The 19339-nt window shown below is 37.9% G+C and overlaps 1 protein-coding gene across 1 annotated transcript in view; it reads left to right on the top strand.

Annotated features, from left to right (window-relative positions):
• DOCK2 (dedicator of cytokinesis 2) overlaps nucleotides 1–18348 on the top strand; it is a 210318-nt gene extending 191970 nt beyond the window's left edge. The window contains exons 44-52 of the mRNA XM_026858304.1: nucleotides 2685–2771; nucleotides 3037–3213; nucleotides 4545–4628; nucleotides 9113–9250; nucleotides 11441–11568; nucleotides 13261–13441; nucleotides 14924–15044; nucleotides 16085–16227; nucleotides 17590–18348. Coding sequence (XP_026714105.1) covers nucleotides 2685–2771; nucleotides 3037–3213; nucleotides 4545–4628; nucleotides 9113–9250; nucleotides 11441–11568; nucleotides 13261–13441; nucleotides 14924–15044; nucleotides 16085–16227; nucleotides 17590–17661 — 1131 coding nt within the window. The 3' untranslated portion in view covers nucleotides 17662–18348. The remainder of the gene's footprint in view (nucleotides 1–2684; nucleotides 2772–3036; nucleotides 3214–4544; nucleotides 4629–9112; nucleotides 9251–11440; nucleotides 11569–13260; nucleotides 13442–14923; nucleotides 15045–16084; nucleotides 16228–17589) is intronic.
• Nucleotides 18349–19339: the final 991 nt, after the last annotated feature.

Below are 19339 nucleotides of genomic sequence, written 5' to 3' on the forward strand. Positions count from 1 at the left end.
AAGGGATACATAGTAAAATATTCTCTTTTAGTCTAAATGTTTTAGAGTCTGTATAGTTGTAAAAAGACTATCTATTTGTTATCCTATTTAGATATTAATAGTTTCCCTTAAGTAGGAAAAAGGACTTCAGGTCCTTCAATTTTAATGTTCCTAACGGGAAGCAGGTATTCTATTACTAACCCACTAATATCACTGACAGAACAGCGTAGCATAGATAATTCCTTACCCTCTGGTGTGGCATGTGATTGATAAAACATTCTTGGGGATCTAAGTGATCCTGTCTGTCCTGGTTCAGCTAGGATAGGGTTAGGTTTCCCCAGCAGAGAGGGGGAAGGGATCTCCAGCCGGGTTATTCATACCATGCTGACCTCAGGTCCGGGTGCAGCAGCGCAGAAACTTTTTCCTTTGTGGCTTTGGTCGCGGGAAGCACGGGGCTGTCTGTAACCATTGCGGTATTTCTCTGTATATCTTTTGTCTTGTTTACTGTTAGTGTTTTTTATTGTTGTTACCACTGCTACTGTTGTTGTTCAGATTGTTTATCACACTGTTGTATTAAATTTCTTCTTATTTTAACCCGGGGTTTGTGCCCCACTTGTGTCCGAGGGTGGGGGAGGGGCCGTGGTCTCCAGTCCCAGCAGGGCCTACACCACCACACTGTCCTTCAGGGTTTTTAAAATTTGTGCCTAAACTGGAGAAACTGCTTAATTACAAAAAACACATTGTATTTCCTGAGGAGTGTCACCATTGCAGCGTCCTTTAAGAGTCAGGTGAAATGCTACCAGAATAAAGGGAATTACCCATGTATCTCCTTATGTCCTAGGGAAAGCAATAGATCAGAAAAGTACTTTGTAGAACACATCAATTGGAATGGTTTATCAAAACCCATATATAGTGGACTACATTTATGGTTAAAACTCAGATTGTGTTCCTGGAGACAAAACTGAGAGCATGACAAATGTCACAAGGACTTCATGAATTGCTGGGAAAACAAGCATTTGCAAATGTCAGAAATTCTCCTGGGAATTAACTCTTTCCTAGAGGTGTGTGTTTGTCATTGTTGTTTGTTGGTTGGAGTTTTTTTGCCTTAGAAGTCTTAATGGAATTCTACTTGCTTACAAAGTTATTTTCATGCTCAGTGACCCTTCAAGATTGCTGCTGTATGTCATTTGTGTGACAAATAACATGGCAGACCATTAGTAAAGATTTTTAAGCTAAATCTCCAGGGGAGAACTGAATATTCTGCCCATACTGGCAGCACTGAGGTTATTTGGGTTTTTTTTATTTTCATTGTACATATGATAAGCCAACCAACCTGCAGAACCCTTTTGTCCTCAGAGAGGAAAATGCACCTACAGGAGGTAGTAGCATAAAAAAAATCTTGTCATTGACCTAAGCATTTGTTATGATAATGGGCGGAAGAAAAACATGACCTCAGAAATTATAAATTCTATTTGCATTATCTAGTCCTCTGAAATGTAGATGATTTAAGTGAGAAAGAACTGTTTAGTGTGCAAATGAATTGGCATAGTAATTGCTATATCAAGGCATAATATAGTGATGTCCCTTTCAAGACGGGCATTATGAAATAGTACGAGTTAATCTAGAATTTTATTATCAGAAGTGAATAACTCAAGATATTTCTCATCATGTTCCATGTCTCGATCTTTGTACTAACTCACTGAAAAATTCTTCCTCATTGATTTAATTTTATGCTATACTTGTGAGAGGGCTACAGTATCCTGGGCTGCACCCAGAGCAGTGTGGGCAGCAGGGCGAGGGAGGGGATTCTCCCCCTCTGCTCCGCTCTCGTGAGACCCCCCTGCAGGGCTGGGTCCAGCTCTGGGGCACCAACAGCAGAAGCACACGGACCTGCTCGAGTGGGGCCAGAGGAGGCCACGAGGATGCTCAGGGGCTGGAGCACCCCCCTGTGAGGGCAGGCTGAGAGAGTTGGGGGGTTCAGCTGGAGAAGAGAAGGGTCCGAGGAGACCTTAGAGTGGCCTCCCAGTACTTAAAGGAGCTACAGGAAAGATGGGGAGGGACCTGTTATCAGGGGGGCTAGGGATAGGATGAGGGGTAATGGTTTTAAACTGACAGAGGGGTAGATTTAGATTAGATATGAGGAAGAAATTCTTCCCTGTGAGGGTGGGGAGGCCCTGGCACAGGTTTCCCAGAGAAGCTGTGGCTGCCCCCTCCCTGGCAGGGTTCAAGGCCAGGTTGGACGGGGCTGTGAGCAACCTGAGCTGGTGGAAGGTGTCCCTGCCCGTGGCAGGGGGGTGAAACTAGATGATGGTTAAGGTCCCTTCCAACCCAAACCATCCTACGATCCTCTGAAAGATGTTTTGAAATTGGAGTGAGGAAGCATAATCTAGGTAGAGGTGACAGTATGTCATTTAGTCACAGTCATTCAATCTATAATGGCAAAAATAGGAATAGATACTAAAAGATTCAAGGGTAATTTTCTTTTTCCTCTGCTTTGTGTGGGCTTAGTGCCTGAAGAACTAATCGGAAATCAGAAAAATGATTTGTGCAAATTGCTGTGCTAGATTCATTTTGCAGTGTCCTTTTATGCAAAAATGTGCATATGTTTTCCATCTACATTCTTTTCACTCTGACATTTCACAAGGCAGAAAAGATTAAACTTTAAGTCCTGAAGTATCATTTTCTCTCTGCTATTTTTTTAATAGTCTATGTGGATTGAGAGAACATCATTTGTTACAGCATACAAACTTCCTGGAATTTTACGATGGTTTGAGGTTGTCTCCATGTCACAGGTGTGTATTAACATGCTAAGAACCCATAAAACATGTATCTGTATGAATCCTCATGTACAAAACTGTTACTATTACCGTTTATCTTTGTACTGCTGGGATCAATATATCTTACATCTTACAGTTTGAGGACCGAGTCCTAAGAGAATTGAACAAATCTCTGTACGTTTGCGGAATTTTAAGAATGTTGTTCATATACGTGTTTTATAAAATCCCAAATGCCTTTTTATCTCTTTATAAAGTTTAGAAATCTTTTGTTTCTTTATAGACTACAATTAGTCCTTTAGAAAATGCCATTGAGACTATGTCCACAACGAATGAAAAAATTTTGATGATGATTAACCAATACCAGAGTGATGAGAACCTTCCTATTAATCCACTTTCTATGCTTCTGAATGGAATTGTTGATCCTGCTGTTATGGGTGGCTTTGCTAAATATGAGAAGGTGAGAGCTTTTAAGTCAATGCAAAGAACATATTCAGTTACAGTATTTCATAATCCTCCTACATACTTTATTGAAAGAGACAGTGGAATGTGGGCTGGGAATATGAAAGCCGTAACTACACTGATTAAGAGAACCTCATATCCTGGTCACATCTGTCTTTGAAAGCAGAAACTAGCGAACTAGAGTAACTGAAGTTCAATATTAGTTGCAGCTATGAGTGTTTTCATATATCTGTGAGACAAGATACCCCTTTTGTAATGAAATAGGCTCTCACATCAAAGGATTTGGTCTGAAATAAATGAATTAAGTTTATCCTACAGTAGGTCTGGAGCATTTAGATGTAGGTTATTGATTCAACCATCATCAGATTTTCTCAGTAGCTGCAGCCATTCTACATAGCAGGGTTTCTTGTTAAAAAATGGGAGTACAAATAAAAACTGTTCTGGCAATACATGGAAAATGGATGTCATGAGGAACTGAACTGTAGAAAACTTGTCCCTAAGCTACCTTGTGAAGGCAGGACAGGAGAGAAAGCAGGAATATTAAAAACTCCTAGAAATTTGAATTCTAAATAATTAATTATTAACCTTTTGGATGAACATGAATGTGGGGTTACCCCACAGCTGTAGAGCTCTATTATTTCTGGCTGCCATTTCCTGATGAAAAGCATGTGCCATGCTCAGTAGGCTCAGCATGTCAGATGGACTCAAATGCTGCTGAAAAGATGCTGAATATGTACACACATAAATTATATGTAGTAAGCATGACATATTCTGGAGGAGTATGACTCATGCTGTGTTAGTCCTAAAGTATCATATGTTTAGATATTTGGCAGTTATGGAAAATAGCTACATTCTTCTTATGTACCTGACAGATAAAATCTTTGGGCAGCAAAAGGCAGTGTGTATGCAATATCTGGCTCTGTTTAGCTATGAAAGAGTTAATTTTCTGTATTGTATAGCACTGGCTAATGTCAGTAAGTAGGGTACTTGAATACAATGATCATTTATCAATGTAAATAATAATACTCCAAATCTGTGCCTTTTTGTTTTCAGTGCAAGCTTAATAAAACAAACAATAATTGGGTTTTGTAGTAAAGGTCTCAAACTCAGAAGTGTTGGATACAAACTGAATACCTTTTAACAAAAAAAAGCACTTCAGTTCTCAACTGATATAAGGAATTACCACTAGCAGCATCTGGTTAAGGAGCATGTGTATGTCTCTCTTATGTGATGACCAATATTATGGTCACCAGCTGGAGTAATCACTGATTTCTTTACCTGTTGAAATCATGGACTTTTTTTTTTTTTTTTTTTTTTTTTTTGTCTAAGGCTTTCTTTACAGAAGAATATATCAGAGATCATCCAGAGGATCAAGAAAAGCTGAACAGACTCAAAGATCTAATTGCTTGGCAGGTAATTTCTTATTGACAGCAGTCATCTGAGCCTTCAACAGATACTCCTTTTTTCTGATCTATGTTAGCAGGAGAACATAGCATTTAGATGACTGTGTTATTTTTACTGGGGTTTGGGGGGGGGGCAGTTTGGGTTTGGGATTTTTTTTTTACTGTTTCCCCAGAGCAGGGTAGGGTAGAAGAATGAGAAGATTCTTGTTACAAACTTCCTGCCTATTTCTGTGGTGAATTCATAGCACTTTTTTGAAAAGGGATACATAGTAAAATATTCTCTTTTAGTCTAAATGTTTTAGAGTCTGTATAGTTGTAAAAAGACTATCTATTTGTTATCCTATTTAGATATTAATAGTTTCCCTTAAGTAGGAAAAAGGACTTCAGGTCCTTCAATTTTAATGTTCCTAACGGGAAGCAGGTATTCTATTACTAACCCACTAATATCACTGACAGAACAGCGTAGCATAGATAATTCCTTACCCTCTGGTGTGGCATGTGATTGATAAAACATTCTTGGGGATCTAAGTGATCCTGTCTGTCCTGGTTCAGCTAGGATAGGGTTAGGTTTCCCCAGCAGAGAGGGGGAAGGGATCTCCAGCCGGGTTATTCATACCATGCTGACCTCAGGTCCGGGTGCAGCAGCGCAGAAACTTTTTCCTTTGTGGCTTTGGTCGCGGGAAGCACAGGGCTGTCTGTAACCATTGCGGTATTTCTCTGTATATCTTTTGTCTTGTTTACTGTTAGTGTTTTTTATTGTTGTTACCACTGCTACTGTTGTTGTTCAGATTGTTTATCACACTGTTGTATTAAATTTCTTCTTATTTTAACCCGGGGTTTGTGCCCCACTTGTGTCCGAGGGTGGGGGAGGGGCCGTGGTCTCCAGTCCCAGCAGGGCCTACACCACCACACTGTCCTTCAGGGTTTTTAAAATTTGTGCCTAAACTGGAGAAACTGCTTAATTACAAAAAACACATTGTATTTCCTGAGGAGTGTCATCATTGCAGCGTCCTTTAAGAGTCAGGTGAAATGCTACCAGAATAAAGGGAATTACCCATGTATCTCCTTATGTCCTAGGGAAAGCAATAGATCAGAAAAGTACTTTGTAGAACACATCAATTGGAATGGTTTATCAAAACCCATATATAGTGGACTACATTTATGGTTAAAACTCAGATTGTGTTCCTGGAGACAAAACTGAGAGCATGACAAATGTCACAAGGACTTCATGAATTGCTGGGAAAACAAGCATTTGCAAATGTCAGAAATTCTCCTGGGAATTAACTCTTTCCTAGAGGTGTGTGTTTGTCATTGTTGTTTGTTGGTTGGGGTTTTTTTGCCTTAGAAGTCTTAATGGAATTCTACTTGCTTACAAAGTTATTTTCATGCTCAGTGACCCTTCAAGATTGCTGCTGTATGTCATTTGTGTGACAAATAACATGGCAGACCATTAGTAAAGATTTTTAAGCTAAATCTCCAGGGGAGAACTGAATATTCTGCCCATACTGGCAGCACTGAGGTTATTTGGGTTTTTTTTATTTTCATTGTACATATGATAAGCCAACCAACCTGCAGAACCCTTTTGTCCTCAGAGAGGAAAATGCACCTACAGGAGGTAGTAGCATAAAAAAAATCTTGTCATTGACCTAAGCATTTGTTATGATAATGGGCGGAAGAAAAACATGACCTCAGAAATTATAAATTCTATTTGCATTATCTAGTCCTCTGAAATGTAGATGATTTAAGTGAGAAAGAACTGTTTAGTGTGCAAATGAATTGGCATAGTAATTGCTATATCAAGGCATAATATAGTGATGTCCCTTTCAAGACGGGCATTATGAAATAGTACGAGTTAATCTAGAATTTTATTATCAGAAGTGAATAACTCAAGATGTTTCTCATCATGTTCCATGTCTCGATCTTTGTACTAACTCACTGAAAAATTCTTCCTCATTGATTTAATTTTATGCTATACTTGTGAGAGGGCTACAGTATCCTGGGCTGCACCCAGAGCAGTGTGGGCAGCAGGGCGAGGGAGGGGATTCTCCCCCTCTGCTCCGCTCTCGTGAGACCCCCCTGCAGGGCTGGGTCCAGCTCTGGGGCACCAACAGCAGAAGCACACGGACCTGCTCGAGTGGGGCCAGAGGAGGCCACGAGGATGCTCAGGGGCTGGAGCACCCCCCTGTGAGGGCAGGCTGAGAGAGTTGGGGGGTTCAGCTGGAGAAGAGAAGGGTCCGAGGAGACCTTAGAGTGGCCTCCCAGTACTTAAAGGAGCTACAGGAAAGATGGGGAGGGACCTGTTATCAGGGGGGCTAGGGATAGGATGAGGGGTAATGGTTTTAAACTGACAGAGGGGTAGATTTAGATTAGATATGAGGAAGAAATTCTTCCCTGTGAGGGTGGGGAGGCCCTGGCACAGGTTTCCCAGAGAAGCTGTGGCTGCCCCCTCCCTGGCAGGGTTCAAGGCCAGGTTGGACGGGGCTGTGAGCAACCTGGGCTGGTGGAAGGTGTCCCTGCCCGTGGCAGGGGGTGGGACTAGATGATCTTTAAAGGTCCCTTCCAACCTAAATTATTTGATGATTCTATGATTCTGTGTGTTTTGTAGATGGGAAACAAGAAGAATGAACCATTTATTCCTCTCTCAGCCTTGAAATGAATATTCCAAGTAGTTTTAATGGATTTTTGGTTTTTGCTGCCATTTCCTTAATGTTTTTGAACTTTCTACCTGTTTCATTTTGATTCATCTCAGTTTGGTTAGTAGTTTGAGTCACCAACCTTTACAGCTTTCTCCTGTATCATTGCCCACCATGGGCTCTGTATAGGGTTGCTTTCTGGCCATCAGAAGTACTCATTGGATGTAGTGGTATAAATTGACAGTAATACCATCAGGTGTTAGGAAATAAGTAGTAATTTATATCTATCCCTGTATATCCCTCTAAAGCAGATAAACAGTTTTGTCTGTAATAGATGATCTTTAATACCATGTTTTTAAAAACTATATTGAAATAGAACTTCCATAAAATATGATCAGGTCAATGGGGGACAGATATATAGAATATTAATAGTATGTATACAATCAGAACACAAAGAGGAAGCAGGGAATCTAAGTGGATTTTACAAAAATTCTCCAAACATTGATGCAAAATAGCTAAAAGTCAATGGTCAGGCAGTTAGAAAAGGTTACTAGCAGAAGGGTAGCTAAAAGCATGTTGCACAAAACTCATAAATCACCATCTTCAAAGACTAAAGAGTAATGAAATGCCTTTATATTTTAAAAATAAGCACTACAAAATTTCTCTTTGTGAATATGTTTATTATTAATTAAACAGCATGTCGAAGTGTGCTGTCCATTTTCTTTGACGATGATTTGTTTTGTTTGCTTTTACACTGGATATTATTACACTAATATAACAGTAAAGATGACAGCAGAAAAATAACAAAAGCTCTGTAGAGAAAAGGTGTTAGAAAGTTAGCATTACTATCATATGTTTTTTTTAATTTGGTAAGCAAGCCATTCCTTCTGACAAAAGAGAAGGATTTTTTAAGAAATTCAAGTGGAGGGAGGTATTTAATGATATTTTCCTAACCTTTTTATCAGGTGTTCTCAAGGGAATAGGTATCTACACTTTCTTTCTGCTTCCCTGTTGTCGTTGTCTTCCCACCTTTTTAAAAACTATATATATGTACCTTCTTTCAATTCTAGAAGGAAGAATCTTGAGAGATCTTAACTCTTTTGGTTACTTGTCAGTGACCCCAGTCTAAAGGAGGAAAAGCAAAACAGAAAAGCAAAAAAGGGGTAGAATTGAGCAATGTCAGTCTGGTTCATTCAAGCTGCTTCAGTTCTGTTCATGGCTTCAGTTGTTCATTTTTGTATTGAAGCATTATCTTACTGAATTTTTCTTGATGTGGGGAATACAGAGACAGTCTACAGAGTGAAATTGAGGAGAAGGGAAGAGGTGACCTTCAGTAATCATGCATTAACACAGTAAATTGCTGCAATAATTGTGATCCCATGATTAAGCCCCCAGTAGATTGATTTAAACCTTTCCCAGTCACTTAATCCTCTTTTTGAAAGAGGAGTTTGAAACCACTTGCCTGGAATCCACTTGGCTATTTTTTCATCCATACCTTCTTTCTTGTAAACTATGGCAGGCACCTTTATAAGCAGGTGGACTACTAGTCTTAAGAATTTTTTAAACTCTCACATGGTGTGTTTAATCTCCTAAGGGATTATCATTAAAATACATAGAAGAGAGAAAACAGTCACTATGAGGCAGCCAATATTCTTCAAAAATTTACTGAGCAACTCATTTTTCAAGAGCACTTTCCATTTTGTACTTGCTTCTAAAAGCTGAGATCAGCTGACAAATCTATCTGCTAATCACAGTAAAAGTTTTGGAGTTGACTTAACACTATACACGTGGCGTTAGAGGGGTTGTCAGATCCAGTTTAATATTCTCACTTTCTTTCTTCTTTTTTTCCCCCCTCTTCAAGATACCTTTCCTCGGGGCTGGAATTAAAATTCATGAAAGAAGAGTTTCTGATAATCTTCGTCCTTTCCATGACCGTATGGAGGAATGTTTCAAGCATTTAAAAGTTAAAGTGGAAAAACAATATGGAGTCAGAGAATTGGTATTGCTCTCCTTTTAAACTCTCCTACACTTTGTCTTTACTTAATACACATGTTGTTCTTCTAAACAAAAGCACATACTAAACTTTTGTTGCCTGTGGGTTTTCTTGTCATCTGAAGGTGAGTAAGACCTGAGTTTTATAGTCAAGGTTTTGATTCAATTCTCTGACATATCATATATTACTCATTCTGGAAGTTTTGGAATATTTTATTATGTCTATTAATACTACAATTCTTTTCTGCCTTATTGAGGAAGTAAAAGTAAATTTTCATGTTTCTCCTCTTTGTTACTTTCCTTAGTGGTTTAGGGCTTTGATCTGCAATTGATGTCTCCCTGTGCTAGCCACTTCCAGCTATGCTGTGAAGTAAAGCCCGTCATGTGTATAATACTATTAAATATTAGTTGAAACCAAACTGAAATAAATGGGAAGTGAAGGATAACTTCCAAACACAAACTCTCCAGACAATTCTTGAATAAAACAGTCTATCTAAGCTTGTGCAGACTAATAAGAATGATGTTGGCTCATTTTTGTGATTAAACAGCAGTTGCTTTGGAAATTATTTTATGTTGTTGCTTTCAGCATTGATGATTTTGTAAGAGGATTAATTTCTTCTGTTATAGGGGAAAAAGTAGCAAGTTTCTAACCTAAATTTTGGATGTTGTGCTGTGTATATTTATCTCAGTACCTTTTTCTTATTTTCAATCCTATGCCACCATTCTTGCAATAATAAAGAAGCTGTAATCCACAATTAACAATTTGCCTAACAGTTGAACCCTTCAACCCTACAGATCAGCACTTTAAAAAGCAACCTATTTAAAATTTTGCAAGAGCAGAGAATGTACTTTGTGAATGACACTACTGCCACGTCTGACTCACTCTGGTGGCTGGCCCAAACTTTTTTTTATTAACAGAAAAGAAGAAAAAAAAAAAAGTTATGCAGTTACTGTGTCTTTATTACAAGATTCTGGCCATTCAAAGGATAAGCGACATGTAAACTTATTGCATGTCAACTCTGCAAAACCCTTGAAAATAATTTTTGAAACTACAAATCAGAGTCTTGGTGAGAAATGACATAAGGAGCAAAGCATTTGGGAATTTGGCATATGAAATTATGCATAAATTTTTTATATTTTCTGGATAATCAGAACAAAACCTTGTGCTTTAATATGAAATTATTTTAAAAACGTGTTCATGTCCTGCTCATAGAATAGAAATTGAAGTAGTCTGGAAAACTAGTTTACGGCTTGCACACACTGGGCAATTCTCAAAAACCTGCTTCATATCATGACATTGTGATGTGCTAACTAGTGGGAGGCATGTTTGTGCCAGGAAATACTTGAACAGTAAAGGAGAAAAGAGCTAACTGCACTCCACAGTTTCAGAACCCAGAAGTCACCCTAGAAGAAAGGAGACAGTTCTAGAGTTAGCCAAGAAATGCGATCCTTGTCCCTACCTTATTAACAAGAGTAGCAGGAAAGCATTTGGATGTAAGTCAGATTGTTTCAGTTAACTTTGTACCAGGCTAAAATGCCTAAATAACCACCAGCATTAGGCTGAATATTTCCATCATGATAGCTAAATCTTCTTCAAGAAGATCTGGAGTGAAATCTCCTTCTTCTCCTTCCACTGTGGAATATACCCAGTTCAAGGTTTGCAGAGGGAGATGGTGCAGCATATATGAACTTTGCACCATATGGTTACGTGATGATCTGGTGTCTTCCTGTCTGACTATTAGGGAAATATTAATTTTGTCCAATATTTGCAAGCATGTAATTCAAAAAGGCTATACTGATGTATAAAGATGCAGAATCTGTTGAAGACAGAGCATGATTAGTGTCTCGGAGCAAGGACTAACTAAATCTATTTGCCCAAGTAAATATTTTCATGGCCTGCTGCAGGTCTGTACAAAATAAAATCACCAGACACTTTCTCTTAATTTCTTTTCAAACTTAGTGTTAGTTATGTCAATTGTAGTTTATTTAGCTACTCACTGTATCACTGAGTTAGAGAGATCTTAGAGTAAGAGTGTATCCAGACAGAAGAAACAATCATGGTAATTAATGCTATCAAATAACATTTCTTGATAAATGTTAAAACATCTGTGCTATCTTCAAGACCTAGTGTATGTGTGTGGAATGAGGTTCACACAAAGTTGTTTGATGGAAGGTGTTTCTCTTTTCCACCCTGTAGCCAGATTTTGATGACAAGAGAGTAGGACGGCCAAGATCAATGCTGAGATCCTATCGTCAGTTATCAGTTATTTCACTGACTTCAATGAATTCAGACTGCAGTACTCCAAACAAAATGGCTTCGGAAAGGTTGGTCATGAATACAATACAAGTCTTTCAGTCTTGGTTTTTAACCTGTTTCATGGGATGAAAATAAAATATTAAAAAAAAAAAAAAAAACAAACCAAAAAGACATTCAAGGATAAAGACCACTAGCAGTCTCATCAAACTATGCCAAAATTATTTCTGACTGAACTATCAGTTCCTCCAGGCTTAAAGCTACAGTATTTCAACCTTAATAGATGAAATATACTCAGCTGTCATTGAAAAAAGTGACATTTTATTTTCAGGAAAGAAGTATTTTAAAATTTAAATGACATTTTAAAAATGCAAAGATCTGTGGGTTTTGAAAGTGTCTCTTTATGCAGCTTTTCACTTAATTAACAACTTTTTGCTTGTAAAAATTGGAGAGGAAGAGGACCTTTACAAACTTACAAGTAAGGAGGTGTAATGTTTTAGTGAAGCCTGTAGTAATGTAAAATGCTTTGCCTAATACGCTTTCTTAACTGCAGCACTGGGAAACATGAAGACTTTTAAGTTTGAGAGAACAGTTATAAATGTATTGATTAGCTTTTCATCCACAAATTGTTCTGATCACTTTATAAATGATCCCTTGGGCTCATAGAACTTCTTCCCAAACAAAGTACATATGAAACTGAGCTTACTGAGCATTGTTTGTGATTTTTTTTTTAAACATCTGATCTCCCTTCTTCAGTAGTTCAGTTTTTAAAAGTAAGAAGTCCAAAGGTGTACGACCCTAACTTGCAAGTGGTTCTTCTTAAGATACCCCTCTATTCTTGCACATTTGACTTCCAGTTCATTGCTTAACACTACTTAAACTTTTTGAGTTGTCTAGCAAAGATGTGTAGTATCACACATTTTGAGGTGCCTCAAGAAGGGTGTAGCACACAAACATGATTTGTGTCATATCTGCTAGTCCCATGTCTCTAATACAGCAGGACGCCTCCTATGGAACCAGACAACTACACTTAAGCAGCTGAATCATACACCTCTCTTTAATTCTTATGATGCCAATTTGGTTTTAGGAAGCACAGGTTAACAAATTCAACATACTACTTGATTTATCGGTTTTATGTTGTAAAATAAATTCAGCCCCATGTTCAATAGGCTAATTACGTCAGCAAAAAGGGAGTAAAGCCATCACCAATTTCATTTTTTGTTTGTTTAATGAAAAATAGCCGCATTTTTAAAATGTAAAAATTAGAGGAAGAGAGGGGTTTTTTTTAATAACTGGGCATGTACATTGTTGTCCAATATGGTGAAATGCAGAGAAGGATGCATTGAAAGCATGACAATAAATATTAATACTGTGTTCCACCGTTTTCAACAACCATAACAGCATGTCTTGCTTTCAGTACCATCATCACTGCAGATTAACTTGCTATATGAGCTTAACTCTGTTCAGTTTAGTTCTTCAGCGAATGCACAAATTTTTAAAAAGGTATTTGTATCCATGTTAATATTTTACAGTCTTTGCAACATTTTAAGATGATGTCATACCTTCTGAACGGATCTTATTTGTATCTAAAATTGCCAGCTGAAGTACGTCATATACTTTTACGCCAACGGTTTGCAAGGCTGCAGAGAAAGTCAAAGGAAAGGATGACCTGCATTTATATTTCATGGGGAAATGACATCAGAATACCAGTGGCTTTTAAAATATCACTCAGCAACTTGTATTTTTTTCTTTTGCTCCTGCAGCTTTGATCTGGAAGTAGTGCTACCAAAGCCAGTAAAAGCAGAATCAGAGGAGACTGCTCTGCAAATTAATCCTCACCCTGAAGTAAAGATGAGAAGGTCCAAAAAAAGAACAAAAAGAAGCAGTGTGGTGTTTGCTGATGAGAAGACAGCACCTGATATTTCTATCTCTGACATGAAATGTGTATGTTACCGATTTAGAGTAATATTTTATAATCCATAAAAAATTGGACATTACTCCTTTGCTTAGCAAAAGAAAAATCTATCACATACAGCTCTAGCTGTTGTAAAGGAAATAGGCAGGATGCAGAGACGATCTGCCCTGCCATGAATGAAACCTGCAAGATGCTGAGGAGGAAACAAATCAATGGAAACATCAGAACATCTCTGCTTGCTTATGATGACAGATAATATAGCCCTGAAGCTGCAATTTCTGAAGCTTGGTTAGCTGAAAATGGAGTACTGTACTGGGAGGGTTAAGCTAGCTTTCCCATGGAGAGGCAATTGACTGTGCTGACATTTCATGGCAGCTCCTTGCAGTCAGGGCTATTTCAAAAGTGATGAGCCCTGTACATTTTGTACCTTGTTACGGAACATGCAGCTGTTAGGAAATTGCAAGATTGCAAACAGTGTTCCTAAAATGTGCCAGGCTGAAGTTAGGAAGCACTGGCATCTCTCGCTCCATAGATCATCTGACTGCTTTCATTGCACTGCTAGATCATTAGAATGGCTTCTATAACTTACATTGTGCTTTTGAGGGAGGTGGGGAGGGTTGGTAGTTTAATTCTCATGAGACTTTTCTTCTTTTAGTATAAAAAGAAATAATAAAAAAAATTTGAAAGATGTCCTTTGATACACAAGGCCTATCCAGATTAAAATGTCAGGCGATGACAGATTGTTGAATTACACAGAGCATAGGTCAGTTGATCAAAAATTTTTGGAAGAATCATCAAAGGCAAAGTGAGTTCAGTAGATTCTTTGGGGAAACAGGGAGAAAATTATGGAGCATTATGATTTGTCTTATACTACATGTCCTCATACAAAATTGAGAAATAATAGCACAGTCATGCTCCGAGGAGCATTAATATACAAAAACAAGCAGCACGTGTGTCTTTTGATTAAATTAGGTAACATGTACACCTAAATGTGGGGATGTCACTACATACTGAGTTACAGGGTTTTCTTCCACTTCAGAAAAATAGTGACAAGCCTCACAGCAGCCAAACTGGTATGTTAATGGAATAGGGAAAAAAGTTTTCATAACTTCATTTTACTTTGCAGAACATGGTCAGAGCTGCCTGATGGTATTTTTCCAAAGATATGGTAGGAATACCACCCCACAGTCCCACATTACAGAATCCCTTCTAGCTAGCTTTTTTTAGACTAATGTTATTTCTGTGTGGAATGAGAGGTATTTATCTAACTATAAATCATCTGTAAAATTGTTACATGCTTTTAGCTGATGTATAATATTATATGTGGACCCAATTCTACTGCTTCTAGTTACTTTTATTGTTTACTCAGCAAACAATCCCATAAAGATCTCTGGTTAGGCATGATAGTTTATTAATTATTTTCTTTTATGCTTTTCACAAATTATTATTTTGCTTAGATCTTTGTTGCTCATGTCTCAGTTCATCATTAATAGCTTTTTTTTATTAAACAGCTGTCAAGGAAATATGAGTTCATGAGTGACACCAACCTCTCAGAACATGTAGTGGCACCTCAGAAAACATCTGTCCTCAAGCAGATGAGTTCTGTCAGTCGTTCTATGCCAACTATCCCAGGTAAGCTGCTTACAATAAGATGAGAGTTCTGCACTTCTTTATTACTATGTTAAGAAAACATATCAGTAAAGGGCTTGCTCCAAGCAGAGCAGGTAGCTCTCTCTGTACAGCTCTGTGCCTCCGAGACAGAGATTACAATTTAAGTGCGTATTGTGCATGTGAGGCTGGGCTGCTACTACTGCTTGGTAACACTGTGTTGCATAGTGCTAACATGAAAATTCTAAAAGTGTTACTTCTGGAACTCTGCATTTTGCTTGCTTGTATAGTGTGGGTATTCCCCCTGCCTTGAAAGAGGCAAGGTTTACTCTTCTTCCTTGCTTTGTAGTGTCTCTTGCAGAGCAGGAGCTTCTGCAGTCTGCCTTCACAGCTGAGGGCAGTGTTTGAAACAGGAAGCAATGCTCTGCTTTGGCAGATAAACATCCCCAAAGGTTGCCCCATAACAGGGTTTCCACTTGTGCTTTTGATGTTAGAGAGGAATCTCATAAGCCTCCCTCACTGCAAGAGGAAGGAGAAACAAGATAACCTAACTGCCCACTAAAAAGACTGACAGTTACATGATAGAGAAAGGGAAACTAACTGGAGGTGGAATTAATTTGCAGGCCAGGGCATATAGAGAAAATGTACCTTATATCAATAACCTTTACTCCCTACTACTTCCACAGTACATCCTGTTTCTTAATCTGCACTTCATCTATGCCCCTCATTGTCCCTGTCTTTCCAGATGCCTGTAACACACATTTAGCACAACACAACAGATTCATGCCCACTATTTTTTTTTTTCATGTATTTATCTGGTTTTTGTTCTCTGACCAGATCAGGTGTTGTTTTTTTTCACTATTCATTTTCATTGTAATGAAGTTTAGTGTTCCCCCATTAACAATACTTATTTTTGTATTCTAAGGATATAGTTAGAGTTAAAATGTCTCATTTCTTTCTAGCAATTGCAGTCGTTTATTATGTTGAATTTTGCTTTATCTTACACTCTGACTCCCCCTTTTTTTTTTTTTTTTTTTCTGTGCAACCAATGTTTCTGTTCTAAGGATTAACTCTGTCCGTCAGCCCTGTGGTCCCTGATGAAACAATTGCATCACATAGGTTGAGTCAACCAGTGTTTCCTTCCACCTCAGATGTTGACAAGAAAACCTTCAAAAAAAAGAAAGTGAACCAGTTATTTAAAACAATGGTAAGTTCTGTGTGTTTATGGGGAAGAAGGTGGTAGCTCTTTAAAAATTCTCTGCCCTGCCAATTAAGTAATTTAAAATTTTTCTCTTACTTTGGTCATCAGAGAGAGGAGTGAAAGCTCTATGGGGAAGCATATGGCTGTGCTTTCTGGAGTACAGATGCACATCTTTGTGTGTTTAAAAGGAAGGCTCGGATGGGCAGTGCTGCATCTGTACCACAAGAGGTCTCATTTGACCTACTGATTTTCTCTGATTTGCTTTTATTACATGTATTAGCAAAAAAAGGAAAGTAATTATTTCTTGTTCTATTTAATTACATTGGGCAGTCAGCACTATCATCAGAGTAAGGTAAGCACAGCATATATGGCAAAACATGCACAGTGTTGAGTCCATTTCTGATGTCAGAGATGCTCACTTGAAAGTAGAAATTGGCTTATACTGGAGTCATTACTGTTTCTAAAACAGGTTGCCTCCTCTAAAGTAGGAAACCTTTCACTGATTTATGTCAGAATTTCACAAAATTAAAACTATTGAATTTAATGCAGAAAGCAAAAGATATGTATTCAGTGCAGCTATTAAAATTCTAAAGTTTTAAAGTTTTCCTATTTTTTTAGGTAGTTGGGTGACATTTATTGCAGATGCTGATAGCTACTGAATACTGCATAAGTATTCTGTGACACTTGTAATATCTTGTATGTCAACTCTGCTGATCTTTCAAAGTGAAGGTTGATTTTTTTCTTTTTTCTTTTTTCTTTTTTTGTTGTTTTTTGTTTTTGTTTTTGTTTTCTGGTGAATAGGTTTTATTTTCATCCATTAGTTTCTGCAGTCTCTTAAAAAATATAGATAGTGCCTTCAGGGACCATAGAGCAACATTTAGGAAAATCTGCATTTAGTGTGTTCATAATTGTATTTTTCTGGTAGGAACGAGAACAACCTATTAACTTGAAGTCTGTGGGATTTCACTTATATTCAATTTGTCACGTACTTGTTCTTCTCAGACCCAGGAGTAACAGTTTTTCAGCATGGTTTCATCCACTCACACTTAAACCTAAATAGCATATAAATTAAGGAGGATAAAATATCCCATTTTGCAAGTCTGAAAAAGGACAGAATAAAGCTAAAAATTTATTTGTATAATGTTTCCAGAGCATGATTGGAATCGTGGACAGGTTTAAATACAGGTTTATGGTTTTGCAAAATAGAGAAATCAAAATATCCAGAATTTGGTCAATGTCTTTTTTTTTCTCTAGCCATAGCTTGATTAATATATATATAATTAATATATATATAATTAATATATATATAACCAAACCCGATACAATAGTCACTTTAACATATGACACTCTGTTCCTCTTTTTTTGCAGCGCATATCCAAAGTTCTAGAAGATGGAAAGCAGTCTGTGGAGCACCATTTCAAATCTTCTACAGATCTGTAATTCATTCTGTTACAAGACCACCTCTCAACCAAAAATAATACATATATAGACATATATCCTCTTTTAGACCACTGTCTACTCTAAAGAAAGGCACTGGTAACATAGATGGCTAATAGAGAATATGAACAACAACATTCGTGGGCTCTGATAAGTTACCTGTGATATAGATATAGGAAATAGTTCGGGATGTGCCCACCAGGATATGGAACAGAAGTTTACTGAGCCTCTGGTTATACAGGCTGAAGAGCATTGTGTGTTCCCTGGTGACAGAAATTGTTCCCGGGAAGAAAAATGTATTAAAAAGCCATCTGCAATGCTTACTATATAATGTAAGTCAGATCCTGGTCTTTTCGAAGAGCACAGAAGTTATGATTTCGTGTAGCTTGTATAGACACACTCCAGCTATCTTTAAGCTATTGCTGGCAGTGTAGTCAAGGCAACGGATGGCTCAGCACAAAATAGCCACTGACAATTTACTCTGTGGCTGTAGCTGGATTTACAGTCCTCAGATCCCTCTGCTGCTCCCACCACACTGTTCAGTATCCTCAGCCTTTCTCAGAGTGATGTCCGTGACTATGGCACCATATGCCTGAGTTATTTTCAGAACAGTGACTATCATGTTGAAAACATGTGCTGAAGTTTATTTACACGTGTACAAATTGATATTACGTCCAGCAGTGTGATAAACAAAAGCTGCTTTTTCTGCTGTTCATCAATAAAATGTTAAAAATTTGTTTTATTTGCCTTGAAACTTTCTCTCTGAAATCTCTAGATATGATGGTATATAAGGTAATAGTTTCTCATGACAGCAAATGGAATTTGATAAGTCCAAGTCTTCTGCTTTCAAATTTGATTTTCTGTGTCTCTCCAACCCATGAGGCAGCGTTGGAAGATAATGTCTGATTGGCATGAAGCTACACAGCACTGCAGGTCAGCATCTTCTGGGGGGGTTGTTATCACCTGTCAGTTCTTTCTAAAGGCAAGTATGTTATCCAAATATAAAGGTTTCCAAAAGGCAAATAATTTATTTCCTTCACTCATCCCTTTATGTTTCAGACACCTACATATGTTTATATTCATGAAATAAATTATGACCGTGTATAGTGTTGTGGATGGGAGAGACCAGCCTTGTTGCCATGTTCCCATGGATATGGAATAGACAAAGAGATTAAAATTATTCCTTGCTGAGTGGGTGAATCAATGGCAAGACATCTTCAGTTTATCTAAGCCTAACTATTTCTTATAAACACTTTTACGTTCAGCATGAATAATTTATTTAATGGATTCAGACTCTCTTTACAAGTTGTCAGTCGGAAACTGTTTTCTACAGAAATAATTAGTAATTGTTTTCTGTGAGTAGTTTGAAATATTTGCCATTGAAACTAATACTGCACCAAGAAATACTTTTCACTAGAATAACCACAGACAGCAAAACAAAATGGGTCCAGTTTTAACACTAACTACAGTGTTTGTTGGCATGGATACTGATAGACTTTTTGTTTTATTTGCTTTTCACAGCAACTTGATAGTGCTTCCAAGGAAGCACAGAGGAAGAGCAAGGCTCTTTTAGAAAAAACCCTCAGTTTAATAGAGTAGGTTATCTGTGAGGGGGAGAAAGTGAAAGGTTGATGCATGTGTAACATCTTGCTAACCTGAGGGAAAAGGAGGGGTGGGGGGG

Source organism: Athene cunicularia, assembly GCF_003259725.1.
Source record: "Athene cunicularia isolate RWA chromosome 13 unlocalized genomic scaffold, athCun1 chr13_part1, whole genome shotgun sequence".
Classification (NCBI taxonomy): domain Eukaryota; kingdom Metazoa; phylum Chordata; class Aves; order Strigiformes; family Strigidae; genus Athene; species Athene cunicularia.